The sequence below is a fragment of the Drosophila guanche genome, unplaced genomic scaffold (genome assembly GCF_900245975.1).
Source record: "Drosophila guanche unplaced genomic scaffold, DGUA_6, whole genome shotgun sequence".
Lineage (NCBI taxonomy): Eukaryota > Metazoa > Arthropoda > Insecta > Diptera > Drosophilidae > Drosophila > Drosophila guanche.
Window position 1 is genome coordinate 3,231,184 of NW_022995755.1, and position 15,171 is coordinate 3,246,354.

Below are 15,171 nucleotides of genomic sequence, written 5' to 3' on the forward strand. Positions count from 1 at the left end.
TGGCAGTACGTGACATGCGAAATTTCATGACAAACAGAACATTTCTAAGAACTTAAAAATCAAATGAAATATCGAGGAAACTATTATTTATGAGGAACATTGCAATTCAGTAAGATTTGTCCATAAATATAAATTTAAATCACCTTTTTATGACTTTACAATTGATGCAAATATCAGCTCTTAAACAGATTCAATTTTCCATATAAATATTCATGGATTATGCAAAGTAGAGAATATTTGAACAGAACTGTTAAATGCCAGCTGTTCCTTCCACGTATTACAAACAGTTTCCCTCTTCAATGCTCACAGAATCCAATACTTTGCTACCACTGTGCCAGCTGGCAGCTCTCACACACCGCACCCTGCCCTGACCCTGGCCGACTGGCCAAGCTCGCTTGGCACTAAAACCACAAACGCTTTAATGATGCTGTTTTGTTTAGCGCAAATTGTTTGTTTCGCTGTCATAAACTGGTGCGAAAAATGGCCAAGAGCGAGACCAAGAGCGAGAAAGAGAGAGAGAGAGAGAGACTAGTCTGGTCGGGCGACTCCACCAACACAGCAACAGCAACACCACATAGAGGCATTGGGGGGCGAGAGACACCACTCCGCACATGGCTGGGGAGCAGGTTTCTGTTCGTTCGCTGAGGTTTCATCTGCGCTGCTTTGGCGCATGCGCCCGTGCAGGGGTGAGCGAGCGAGACGACTGGCTGGGACAGCGCTCCCCAAATGCTCCACTGGAAGGCAAAAGCAAAGCGAAGAAGCAGAAACAAGCCCGTGAACGAGAACGAGCCCTGGACGGGCACTGTGACTGTGTGCCCACGACACTCGAGCGGCGGCATCCACGCGACGCTTACCGCGAGACTCGAAACGATTCGCCGACGCCCCCACAAGCTTACGCAGCCCAAAAGAGAAAGAGAGGGAACAGTGGATAGAGCAGGAGAAAGAGAAAGAGAGAGAGATACAGACTGTGGAGTGCAGAGAGAGGAGCGGCCGAGCGCTGTGGACAATTAGACGCCTTTAGACGCTCCATAATGCTAATGGCGTTGACAGTGCTCATCATCGCGGCAACCGCAATCGACGTCGTCGTTCACGTTCAACCCGCCGCCGCTGCCGCCGTCGATTCTCCATTGAAGCGGCACCGTTACGCTCCACTCGCCAGCGACGGCAAACCCACATCGCAGAGCAGTCCAAGAGCCAGCCACAAGCGACGACATTCTCCGGTGATCCAGTTTATCAATGTCAGTCCGGCGGATGCCAATCGCTGAACCCTATCTCTATGTACCGCGTACTGAGTGTGTGTGTGTGTCTGTGTTTATTTGTGATTAGACAGTGACTACTGTACGCGAACGAGACTCTGCTCCGTTCACAATATTCAATTAACCCGCCAAAAAACTCCCTCGAATCGCGCCATCGGTTACCGTTACGCCAAATGGTCACGTGCGGCCGTCAAACGTTCAACATGCTGCCAATGGCGCCGACAAGTCCCTTTGTCAGCAGCTCCTCCACGGCAGCCACAGCAGCCACAGCAGCCACAGCAGCCACAACCACGACGAGTGCGACGAATGCCACCAGCAAGCCCAAGCTGGCCTTCAGCATCGACTCCATTGTGGGGGAATCCACGACACGATCCGCTCCACTCCGCGTCAGTGTGATTGCCTCGCCGCCGCGCAGCGAGAGTCCCTCGTCGCCCACGACCAGCGGCCGGAGGACACCGCGAGGATTCATCTACTGCCGGAGACGTGACTCCCTGGATCGATCGCGAAGTCCACCCCGGTCGCCGCTCAGTCGCTCACCCTCGCCAGCGCCAGCGGCCAATGGGAATGGAAATGCTGCTGCAGGCGCTCCTCCACCGCCAGTCGGCCTAATGGGAGGTCTGATCCGTCCACTCGCTCTGCCGGCACCGCCAAATCTAGCTTTAATCGCCCAGGCACGCACCTCACCCTCATCCGTGGTGGTCCGACCGCCGGCCGGTGTTCCGCCGGGTCCGCCGCCGCCACCGTTCCTTGCCGCCCAGTTCCAAATGGCCGCTGCCCTGGCCCACCATCACCAACAACAGCAGCAGCAGCAGCAGCAACAGCAACAGCAGCAACATCCTCATCCGCCCGTGCCAACAGGACCGCCACATGGTCCGCCCCAGCATCTGCCGCCCGGCCACCCATTGGGCATCTTTCCGGGCGGGCCACATCCAGGGCATCCGCCACCCCACGGCCACCATCCCTTCGGGGCGGCACCTCATCTCATCCGTGATAGCTACCCGCTGTATCCCTGGCTGCTGAGTCGCCATGGACGCATATTTCCACGCTTTCCAGGCAGTAAGTAGCTGCAACTTTCTGCCCTTGAACCGGTTAATGGGAGCGGTAATCAAACGGCAAACCGGTTAAATTAAATGCTTCCCGCAAATCTACTCTTAAACGTTCCTTAAAATCTGAATCGATTGTGATGGATGGCATTTATATGCTTATCAGACTAGAGAGAAAAGAGTTTAAAGAGAGAAAAGTTAAATTCTAAATGTGATTTGGCGAACCGGTTCAGCGAAAACTTGTTCTAGAGGCTTTAAGTTGAGGAATTAATACGAGCCAAAGTTATGCAAACTTAGAACCATTCCAACCCAGACTAATTATGGCCCTTTCCGACAGAAATCTATTAGTTTTTTAGGGCTTACAAATTTTAATATTTACTTATGGCGAGTCTAAAAAAAGATTATAAAGTATACTCAGCTTCAATCCGACTAATAAACCCACAAACCGAATATAGAAGAAATGATTTAAATAATCTCAAAAATGACTCTTCATAGTTCTTCATAATTCACATCAATCTGTTAATATATTTCCCGCTAAAACTCTTTTAAGCTCTCTCAACCTCATCCAAACCAAACCAGAGCTCTTGCTCTTAACCCTCTCCTCTCCCAACGTACCCAACATAATATGTAGAACCTCAATCAAGCAATTATTCAGTTATCGCTGCTGCTATTGCTCTGCGCCGCTCCATATAATTAAAGTTAAATAAGCAAACGGCAAACATTTATTACAAGTTAATTAGACGTCTATCAGCCTCATCATCATCAGTGCAGAGCAGAGCACTCAGCAGAGTGAGAGCGAGAAAGATATGCGGGGAACTGTAGCAAAGGAGTGTAGCCAGGAAAAGAAAACCAAACCCATTTTGATAACTATTTCCAAACAAATTACATTTTAATTAAATTGTTTAAACAACATTACACACATCGTTAGGTCAAGCAGCGTACCTAAATGGCCAGCCATGTGTGCCCGGCATATATACAAACGTATATGTACATATGTGTGTATGTATTTATCTTTTTCTGTAGTCGAAATTACCATTAATGGCCAACAGACGGGCGCCAGCTTGGGCCCATGCGGCGTATGTGTAACAAACTCTCTCACACACACACACACATGAGCACATAACCGGGCTAAAAAGTGCAACGAGTGAAATGTTAATGCGTTTTTAATTGAGGTTTTGGGGCAAAGAACCAACCAAAAGAACGAGGGAACAGCGGAGATGGCCATAGGGAAAGATGAGTAGAGCGGGGGCCGGGCCGGGTCCGGAGCCAGACCGCAGAGAGCGCATCTCAAAAAACATTGTCATTTATTACTGTTTAAGCATTTTTTTTATACGCATACCCCGCTTCCATAATTATAATTTGAATTTTCATGCCATCTCTGTTTTTCTTTTGTCGACTCTCACATGTTTTTTTCGGGTTGGGTTGGGTTGGTTGGCTCATAATTTTCGGCACACTCAGACGCCTTTCACCTGCTTGCGACGTATCCCCGTTACGCCTTAAATATGTTGTACACTCTTTCATTATTTACTCTTCTCCCTTTGTCCGTGTTTCCCATTTCCTTGGCTGTAATTTTCGCTTGATTTATGAACGTGAAATGTCAATGTTTCGCATAACGTTTCCATTAATTGTAAATGTTTCTCGTCTTCGTGTGAGTAATACCGGGTCACACAGATCAGAGGATCACAATGGAATGGGGTTACAATCAAAATGATAATGATAATGATAATGGTGATAACGATAACGATAACGATGATGATGATGCGTCAACAACTCAATTCGGGTTGCACGTGCTTCAGTTTTTGTTTTGGGCGTGCCCTTCTAATGCAGGTGAATGTACGCAGAGGTGAAGGCGGAAAAGGGTAGAGTTGGGTTAAAGATTGAGTCCTTCGACTAGAGTTTGATTACTTACGGTTTGACAGCTTCAACTACGTGTAGTAAACATTTTGTGGGTGCCAGCTGTAATTTATAATTATATCGAAATGTCAGACCAAGTCGGGCCAAAACTTGATTAACAAAATTAGCCTTATTTGTGTGGGACACAAAATCAAATACCTTTGACTATAAACAGGAAAGCGAAACTGGTTCGACTCGTTAACTAAAATGAAGTTCAGCAGCGACTCAATTTATTTTTATTTAATTAGATTAACTGCTTGGCGAAATTCCTAAGTTAATTGTTGAAACCCGGCCAGGAACTATTTGTTTTTTTAGGCAACGCCAAGACCCTGATGGATCCTTTTCCATTCAGAAGTATCATCTTCATAAGCAAACCCACAAAATCCCATTCATGACGGCACTGGCAAAACGGGCAAATCCAATCTAATCCATCAGGCCATACATCCACGACAACTGTCAGAAGATTTGATTTCAATTATCGATTCCCAATGTCAATGTCCTTTTTTCAGCCGAAAGCCAGGCCCGGGCCACGCCAGGAACGCAATAAATTAATGAAAAAATCATGAGAGCATAAAAATTAAGCCCTAACTCCATAAAAAAACAGCAAACAAATACAATTGCACATAAGTGATAAATAATAAGGCGAACAAAAAGTGTCAGGACAGCAGAACAAACGAAAACGAAACGAAACGAAACGATCGATGGAGGCAGCACTTCAATCATGGGCAAAAAACAGAGACACACATACAAAAATGACAGCTGACAAGGGTGTGAGCAAGAGAAGCAAACTGCAACAACAACAACAACAGCAGCAGCCAATACATGCAACATTGGCAGCCGAGCGGACACATCAATTAATTGTCAATTGCGCGTATTTTCGCACGGCGGTTTCCTTTGTGTCCAAATGGGAGGAAAAGAAAAAACCAAACCATCAGCGAACTTCATTGAGATCTGCAGAGTGGCTCTACCTCCCATCCCTCCCTGCCCGTACTTCGATGGCTGTCTATGACAAGAGGAAAAAATAATTAAGTAGCCATTGTGAGCGGCAGTCAGGCGGCATTATCAATTATACAGCTACCGGACGGAGACACTCGCACATCTAAGGCGATGGGCAGCAGTCGTGCAGTCGTGTATCTTGTAGCTACATTGTTCGCTGTCAAATGTAACAAATGTCAAGAAATCGCCCGGGTTCATAAAAAACTAGATCGTTCTACGAGTGCTTCAGCTTGAGGCTGGATGCAGCAATCGTTTGTCAAGTTCATAGCAAAAACCAAGCACGCTCGAACCCGAATCCGAACCCAAACCCAGGCACAGGCACAGCCACACTCAGTCAGTCAGCCAGTCAGTTGCATCTGTCAGATACATGGCCATCAATGGCCCGAGGCTGCATTTATGAAGTGTCAAATTGACAAGTTCTTCTCCCTGTCCCGTTTGCGCTTCTGTTTTTGGAAGGGTTTTCTCTTTTCTCACTATTGTTTTTCTAGCCCCTGCCACGCTAACAAGATACAATGCACGAGTTACAAGATACATTTCAGACCCTGCCACTGACTTTTAATAGCTGCGCGCCCTTTCGGTTACCTTTCAGTTTATTTGCTGTTTATTTTCTCAGTGGCTTAGCTTCTGTTGTGTGTGGATCAGACCTGCGACAGCCTGGTTAGGCTGGTTATTCGATATTCGGGGTTATATTCGATGCCATTTTGCTATGTCAATATTGATTTTGTAATTGGCACACCTTGTGGGGGTCTCGGTAGACTCGGTTAGCTTAACATGTTTGCCAAATGATATCACAACAAGTCTGGCATTAGAGTTATACTGGGATTAGTATAAGAAATCGAATCAAAGAAGGAAGGGCTTAAGATTTCTGGTAGCTTAATATTTGAACAAAATGATAACACAACAATTCTGGTTACACAAAGAACTTAAAGGTGGAAAAACGAACTTCCTTTACCCGCAAAAGTATCTTCAACTGAGGGCAAAGTATTCGCTGCTCTTGGCATAACAAATGGTTAACATTCCATCATCTTTTTGCCTCACTCCTTGGGTTTTTGGGTTAAATCTCAGGCTGCATCTTGCACAGTAGCCTCGTATCAATATTCAAATTGTGGCTCAATTGAAAATTTGTTAACTGGCAGAACATACAACAGGCAGATGCGTGGTGGGTCTGGAGTGGGTCTTTCTGCGCTTCCACAAATCGTGATAAACGTCAAAATATCACGTTGTGCCTGGCCAAAAGGAAGAACAATGGAGACTGTGACTGGGCCTGGGCCTGGGCCGAGGAGGCGGCTTTTAGGCGCGCTAAAGTGTTCGACTTGGCCTCGTTGGCTTCGGCCTGGCCTGGCCTGGCCTGGCAATTGTTTTGGCCTTATCAGCGATTCTGGGACATGGCACAGACACAGCGCCGACAGCGGCACGAACCAGAAGTCTTTTGTGTTCGGGGGCCATGCCTGGAAATTTGTTTATTGTTTTGTAATGAGTGTGTGGAATATGTGTGTGGGGCATTCGCGGAAATCATAATCAACAATTTGAGTCATCTAATTGGCAGTGCCACCAGCCAGAGAGTTGTTGCAACAAGCAGCAAAAGTAGAATGGCACCAACGAGGTAAATAATTACCCAATTGAAGAGCCACCAAATATGTGTCAGCATTGGTGGAAAACCCAGTTTCAAGAAGAAATAACTCCTTCACAGATCTAAGTACCACCCCCATAAAAAACAACCCATTTAATCTACTGATCTCTCTTTCAGATTTCCTGTTCCAGCCCTTCCGCAAGCCGAAGCGCGTTCGCACCGCCTTCTCGCCGACGCAGCTGCTCAAGCTGGAGCACGCCTTCGAGGGGAATCATTATGTGGTCGGGGCCGAGCGCAAGCAGCTGGCCCAAGGGCTGAGCCTCACCGAGACACAGGTGAGTGGGAGACCTTGGGCGACCCACAACCCTTTTGCTCCCTTAATGCGCATCAAATTCAATAAGTATCCCCCGCCATAGAGGCAGTCTTCCTGGTGCTTCCTGCACTCGTGCAACCCCTTCGCAGGGAGCTAAGTGATTGCATGTCGTCTGGTCGTTAGCCCAAGAAGTGCCGGGAGTTACTGAGTTATTAGCACAATCAGGGGGCAGCACAGGAGGTGGAAAAGGGGGTGTGCAACGGGCAGCCAACACCCCTGCCTGCGAGGGCATAGCTAAGAGGCAGGCCGTAAATAGAATTAAAGGACTCGTTAAGTTTATTTACGACTTGCCAAAAAAAAAAATAGCCTAGAAAAGAGGAAACAATATAAAATGGAAGAAGGGTTTGGAGGAAGTCCCTCCCCCCGAAATGGTAACCCCCCTCTTAATTCCGTATCTCTCTTCCAGGTTAAGGTCTGGTTCCAGAACCGGAGGACAAAGCACAAGCGAATGCAACAAGAGGGCGGCGATGGCAGCGACACCAAGAGCAACAAGGGCAGCTCCTCCGGTGGCGGTGCCGGCGATGGTGATGAGGATGCCCAGAAGGATGGCTCTCAGCACAGCTACGAGGATGCCGAGGAGGCCGAGGACGATGACGATATCGAGGAGGATGACGAGGATGAAGTCATCGACATGGAGGACTACGGCAGCGACATGGATGCCGAGGAGCATCAGCGTCTGAGGGAACAGTTCCAGCAACAACTGGCCCAGCACCAGCAACAGTTTCTTCAGCAACAACAACAGCAACAACAACAACAGCAGCAGCAGCAGCAGCCTGGGGAGCCACCCGCACTTACCCAGCAGCAACATCAGTTGTTGCAGCAGCACCAGCAACATTTCCAGCAGCAACATCAGCAGCAGCAGCAACAATTCCTCCAGCAGCAGCAAATGTATCTGAGAGAGCGCGAGCGGGAAAGAGAGCGGGAGAGATCTCTGGACCGAGAGAAGTAATCGCTGAGAGAGAGAGAGAGAGAGAGAGATTCTCCGCTATTTTGTGTTCCTTTAATTTCTTGTAAATTATTTGTCATCTGTATAAATTAATTTAAATTGTTTAAAACTTAAATCATAAATAACAACAATTATTGCGAGTATATGAGAGAAATTACAAGAATTATAAGAATTTCGAGGATAGAAAATGGACAAAACATGTGATAAGTACAATCCTAACCAACTAAGGACTATACAGCCAATGATTTTCCATTCATTATTAGAACTCAATCCCGACATTGCATGATAAACTCATTTCAAATCCCCAATAACCATCGATCAGCTGTCAAGCAATCGGCAATAGGAAATGGCAAAATACCCAAAAAATATATTTGCTAACAAGGCTTTCCCTTTATTGAGTTGTTGAGCCCCGCCAAAATGTTGTGTGCTAAACGTTGACAGTAAAAAGTGCAATCAACAATTACGGAATTACGGTCTCATAAGGCGGCCAAAAAATAAATGTCAGTCGAGAGCAGCAGCTAAAGGCCGAAATTGATTGGATAGCCAGACCTACCGAAATTGATATTCAAAATGCAAACGATTGCCTATAAATATAAAACATATTTACTATATGTACACACGAGTATACCCGGTTTAAATCGCTTCGGGGCTGTCAGTTTATTCGAGAAATATGCATATGGAGCAATGGCTACCCCCATCCTGGACTAAGGGGACTGCAATTTGGGTTCATTTAAAGCGGGACGCGAACTAAACCAAAAATTTAACTGACAAAATGCGAAGAGATCAGAAAATGAGCCCTGGCCATGGCCAAAAAAAACAATATGTGGAGTATAAATAAACTTTGTGATACAGCGAAAAGTTCAAGGTAATTGCCGTTGTCAAAGCAGCGCAACGAAAAGTGGGCGTACCCCGTGAAAACTTGGCCAACAATTTATGGGCCACTTGAATACAAGCAAAGGGTGTTGAGGTTGCACGCGAGCAATCACCAGAACCAAACTGGAAAGGATGTGGAATGGGCTCTCGGCTCTGTGTCTGCCTATGGGGGGGACTCGCTAGGAGAATGCCTGGCAAAATTTACGTACTTTGCATAAACGATGTGAGAATTACTTAATTGCAGTTGCACTGGCTTCATACACACACACATTCACACTTGCATATATAAATATACATCAGCTGGCTCTGCGTTTCCTTTTGTGGGCTGCAAATTTATGAGTCTTTAGTCTCGGCCCACAAAATGAAGTTGTCTACGGCACAAGACACCTGCTGGGGCTCCTCCTGGGGGAGGGAATGTCACGTCAATCCCTTTTGTTTGCCACTCAAACGTGTATATATCTGAGGGCTGTACATATCTGCAAATATTCGTGTGTGTATGCATTAGATGGCTGATTGCTAAAGTCGAATTTGGTCAACATGTTCCTGGTTACGTTGGTCAACAGTCAACAAAGTATTACCGGCAAAGGAAAGCAAGCTAAAAAGTAATGCTAATATGGGTTTAGGCAAAGGAATGACTGAATGATCGTGCTCTAAATAGTTTCTTTATTATTTTGGAAGCTCTTCTAGTAGCTTCAACATTTTCTTTGGCTCCTCTTGGAAAGTGTATTTTGCAATCGACTTGCCACCACAATTTCTTAGCTTTTGCCTTCGTTTGATTTTGGCATGTCTGGCAGCTTGGATGACGATGACGACGATGACTTTGAAAATAAAATTTTGTGCTCATATGAGAGGGGAAATGGCTTTTGGCCAACAAGACAACAGGCATGGGCAGCAGGGTGGCCACTTGGAGCATATTAAGGGCGTCATTAGTGCGGCAGGCAGTGCAAATTTGACAGTTGTTGGGCGAGGGGCAGAGTGACGACATTTGATGGGCCTGACATTTGGCGCAGTGCTGCAGCAACAACGGCAGCCAGCAGAAGCTTGCAGCAACATTTGGGGGCGCGGACGTGGACGTGGACGTGCTGGCAACGGCGTAGGCCGTGTCAGGTTTCAGCTATTTAGCGGCAATTTGTATGGGGAAAAGTTTGCCAAATGGAAACGGAATTGCAGTTTAAACCTCATTTGGCGCACTCGATGAGCCACCGTCGGTAGGGGCGACGCGTCGCATCGTGGGCGGTCGATACAAGCTGGGGAACAACGGCAACAGCCATAAAAATAATACTTTCAATAATAATTGCAAAGTGTTTTCTATTCCATTCAGCTGCCGCCTTCGTTTCCAGGCCATAAATCAGCGATCAACTCAGTCAGTCGCTCTGGCTCTGGCTCTGGGCTCTGGGCTCTGGCTGGACGGGCCTGGCGCCTTCTGCCCGAACATAAATTTAATTGAAAGACGGACCAGAGCCCAAACCGAAGCTCTGGCCCAAAACCAAAAACCAAAAACAAAACCAAAACCAAACCAAAGTCAAGACGTTGCCACAAATGCCTGGAAGTGGTTGAGGCGTCAATTGGCAAATTGGTTTCCATGTCAGCCAGAAGGAAAAGTTAATTTTCTCGACGCCATAAATAACACACACACACAAACAGTGATCGACTGGAACTAAGCCAAGGAAATATCTTTTTCTCACTCTGGAACTCCCAACTCCAAAGATCTCCTCTGGCAGGTGAGGTGCTATTCCAGCGCCAGCTTCAGCGCCAGCCCATTCCGATGCCGATTCCAATTCCAATTCTGGCCAAGTCCATGGGCAAAAACTTTTTTTTAATGCTTTTTTAATTGGAAATGCACACACACGACCCGGCTGATGACGCCTCGAACTTTACTGCGTGTTTTGCAATTACGTAATTGCAATTTAATGATCGACTCGCAAACAAACCGCAAATAGTCGTCGTAATAAATGATTCTCCACTGTGACGAAGCTACAAAACTATTCATTAATATTGATATTCATTTAAATAATAGTTATTCATTTCACTTGTCGTGCATTTGCCCATCAGCGAGCTAAGTTTGGCTTGGAACAGGGCCTTTTGGATTGTCTTTAGGTCTTGTTTATTGTTTCATTATATTGAAGATCCCATTACTGGACAGGAGACTTGATGTATGTCGTTCGTTTGCTATCCTCGAAATGATTGCGATCAACCGATCAGTTTCCTATACCAATTCAAAATATTTATTGTAAATTCTCAAATGTTCATCTGCAGCACCTACGCTGGGTGGAAGCTTTGACAGATTGCCACACAAATGATTTGTTAATTTCGTATAATTGTGGATTTGCTGGAGTGGAAAATGTATGCGGCTGCCCTCGCACGGAGGGGGAGCAGCGAGGAAATTAACATTAATTAGGCTCGAATCACGAAGCACTCGGTGCACGGCATGCCACCGATCGCAGCGGCAACAAATTCAATTTAATGCGTTTTGGGTTTTTTTTGAAAATTTTTCACATTTTGTGGAAATTAATGAGCGCCCATTTGGCGCACTCCCCGACCACGCCCCCAATGGGCACGCAAGCCAAGGAAGCTTTATATATAACTTCAGGTTCGTTTCGTTGCTTTCTGCGTTTTATTTTGTATTTTCTGTTGTTTATTTTCGTAGAGAATCTGCCTTAGTTATATTTATAAATTAATGGACCAAGATAAATGGCAAGCGATTTGTATTAAGAGACGTTTTTGGGCAGAGAATTGGGCGCCGGGACCTCGTTAAATGTCTTCGCTCTAATTTCTGGCTGGAGGGTTAGAGGCGGGTGTGTTGGCCCATGAATCAGAGATATGCATTTACCTCTATATATTCGTATTGTGTTCTGCCCCTTTTGGGGTGTGGCAAGTGGAGCAACTTTTGGTTTATGAATTTGTAAGAAATTGAAAAAGAAAGAGGAAATCGGTTGGGTTATAACGATGATGAGGCTACTGATTGTTGCCCATCCTCTGATGAGTTGTTGAGGTACAGAATGTATGAGTCAGAGAGAGGTTTAAGGGTATTGGGTAGAGAGCCAGCAAATGAATTTATTTTCCTCTTCGAAAATTGAGTATATTTCTGAATAATCAATTACAATTTAGTACAGATCTTGTAGACATCTGGCAGCTCCCACGGACAACCCACAACTGCATTTGCCCATTGACTCCTCCCACTGACTACATTGCTTCCTCCATGCCAGAGCCCGTTCAACCTTACTGCAATTTCCTTGCTAAGTTCACCTGCCCAGCCAATTAATTAATTAACCTTTGGCCTCCCCCTATGCATGTGCTCCACCCACATGCCCCGTCCCGGTGGAGAGAATCAATAAGTGCATGTGGGGGCGGGACACGCCCTCGAACATGAGGGGGAACCTCCATTTAAAAGCCATTTCGCTTTGTCGCCGCCGACAAATTGCCGACATTTGCTATTAAAACCTTTTTGAACCCCACGGAGAATGGGGAACGGGCAGAGGGCAGGAACGAATAGTTTTTGTATGCTAAAAGTTTTGTGGCACAGTCAATAAATCTGCGGCGGCTCTGGTAAATGTTGCAAAGGCAACAGCGCGTCGGCCAACTACTTTAAAATAATTAATGGGTGCGGCCCAGCAACTGGAGTTAGCCAAGTTTTACGCTGACGCTGACAATCGGCTAAATTATGGGGTCGCAGTGGAAATAGCTGGGTTTCCCTGCCCGCCCGACACCTGTCCCCCCCCCCGCCGTTCTATGGCATCGATATTGGGCTGTGAATGCCATTCGCTGAGCCCAAATCCAAACAGCAAACACACACAGCTGCCACAATGAGGCAGTTAATTAACACATTTCCTCGGCTGCTGCACAGAATTTGGATTTAGAGGGCGAATTTTGGCACCTGCAACAATTGCAAAGGATTTGGCCTGGTAACATTTCTTTATTTGCTTTGTTCGAGGCTTAGCTGTGAGTTTGGGTGACTGTAAGAGGAGCCCAAGTGGCATGCTGAATGCCAAATAGATTAAGCCTAAAGATCAAGCTCAATTTGGATCAATTATTAATGGCATCCATGGAGCAGCTGTTGGCTGCTGGCTAGTAAATAAATCCATTTGATTTGCTCTCTTTAATGGCCCAAACTGTGTCTGTGGCTGTGGCTGCATTTTGTGTTAATTTGAATTTAATTGTTGGTCAGAGCCGGAGTCAACGGCGAACATTAACACATGCTCGCGAAGGCGCCTCGGACTCTGACTTGGCGTCCAATGTGTTTGGGTTAAATATTGTATGCCAGGAGTGGACACGACTATTGGGCTTCCCTTTGCTGGCTCCCCCCCCCGAACTCCTACAGCTGACTCCTGGCTGGAACATCGTGCGCCTCTTGTCTGTTCGTGGCTCTATGTCATTTTAATGGCCGGCGCTGCTGTTGCAGTTTGCAGTTTGCAGTTTGCTGCAAATGACCAATGGCGTTTTCAACTGGTTGCTGCAGCTGTACACACACTCACACACACACACACACACACACCCGCTGCTTACCCCTGCTGCCGCCCAAATAACGAAACTGCGTGCAAAATTGCTGCAGCGAAGCGAGTCGAGGCAGCTTGAGTTGTGGCAGCCAAGACGTCTCTTGCCTCCCGGTAGCAGGCAACGCTGACAGGCCGCCGGCTGACGTGCCAACCACCGGCCACTGTCCACTGTCCACTGTCCACTGGCCATTCCTCAGTCTCGATCTCCACTGCACTGTGTCAGTCGCCTCGTTCGAGGTCCCAGCACAACAGACGCTGCTCGTTTTTGGGGTAATTAATCATGCTGCATAAATTAATGTAACCAGAAGTTAATTAACTTAAGTTTATTTGCACGGTGTTTGCCCCGACAGAATCTCTGCAGCTAGAGGGGGATTCCCATGGAATATGTTCAAGTAAAAACAATTCTCTTCCATAGAGACACTTTTGTGCGTCATATTTTCATTCATTCTCCAATCTTCTCTACGTTTAATTATCCCCGAAATGAGGTCTTAAGACACATTCAACTGCAGGCCACTTTCAAGGCTTTCCTTAGATTTGTTTCACACTCAAGACTCACTCCGGAGTGTCTCTCATGTCTGCCGGGGCATTTCGGGAAAGAGTTTATCTGAGAGCGCTGATTTCAGCAATTCGGCATCGCCATCGGGCAAAAGGCCTTTTAACTGCTTGCAAATTTATGTCTCAGCTTAAGAAAACACTAAATGAGTGCCATGCATTTTTTTATCGCACGCAGCCGCAGCACAAATCCCAGTAAAATAAAGAAAAAAAAGGAAAAGCATCAGAAAAGAAGAACAACACAACAACTAATTAGACATGTTAAGGAACATGTTCGGAGGGTTCTTGATGCTGGCCAACCTACAGGCATTAAAATGGTAACAGGCCCGAAAGTCAGCCAGCACACACATTTAAAAATGCTCAACTTAATTAATTGCACAGCAAAATGCCGGATAAGGGACTCTTGTGGAGGGAACTGGACTCGAACTGAGACTGGAACTGGCTCTGGCTCTGGCTCTGGGGATTGGGGTTAAGTGTGACTAAAGCCAATGACTTGATATTTGCCGCACGATAGGATGCCTGCTGGAATCGTTTGCTGGACATCCCGAAGGGCAGCAGTCGCTGTGCGTTGGTTTCGCTTTTCATTAAACAAATATCCAAACACTTTTGCCGCTGATCCGGCGACACAGATTGGGGCACAGAATGGACCCAGAACCCGGCTGGACAGCACTCACCTCAGCCTCAGCCTCATCCTCATCCTCACCCTCACTCTCTCTCTCTCTCTCTGTCGCCGTGTCCCGACCACATTTGCAATTTCAATTTTATATCGCGATGCGAAGGCGACAAAAGGTCTGCCAAAGTCTTGCCAACTTCTTAATGAAGTTTTATACTTTGTAGCTCTTCGTTTTGTGTGTTGTTTTTGTGTGTTTTTTGAGCGTGCCCAGTCCCAGTTTTAATCGAACTTTGAAGGTGTGCGATTTGACAGCGAGGAATTTTGCAGCCAACTGAAATATTTCCATAAGTCAATCAATAAATAATGTTGATAGTTATTGGAGAAGATCCTGCAAGGGATAATAATAATGCTCCCTAACATTCTCTTTATTCAATCAAGTGTGGAATTCTCTTACGAATCATCTTCGATCATCCCCGCTCAGCATTAGGCCGCTTCATTAAGGCTAACACGCCCCCAACAAGATCAGGCACAACCGCACGGCACACATCCATCAATGAGCAATG

General features: G+C 46.4%; 1 protein-coding gene across 1 annotated transcript; it reads left to right on the top strand.

Annotated features, from left to right (window-relative positions):
• The first annotated feature begins 1,403 nt into the window (after positions 1-1,403).
• LOC117589897 (homeotic protein empty spiracles) lies at positions 1,404-15,095 on the top strand. The gene is made up of 5 exons (XM_034282168.1): positions 1,404-2,312; positions 6,936-7,093; positions 7,538-7,857; positions 7,888-7,920; positions 15,047-15,095. The coding sequence occupies exons 1-5, from the start codon at positions 1,430-1,432 to the stop codon at positions 15,093-15,095; spliced, it is 1,443 nt and encodes a 480-aa protein (XP_034138059.1). The 5' UTR covers positions 1,404-1,429.
• Positions 15,096-15,171: the final 76 nt, after the last annotated feature.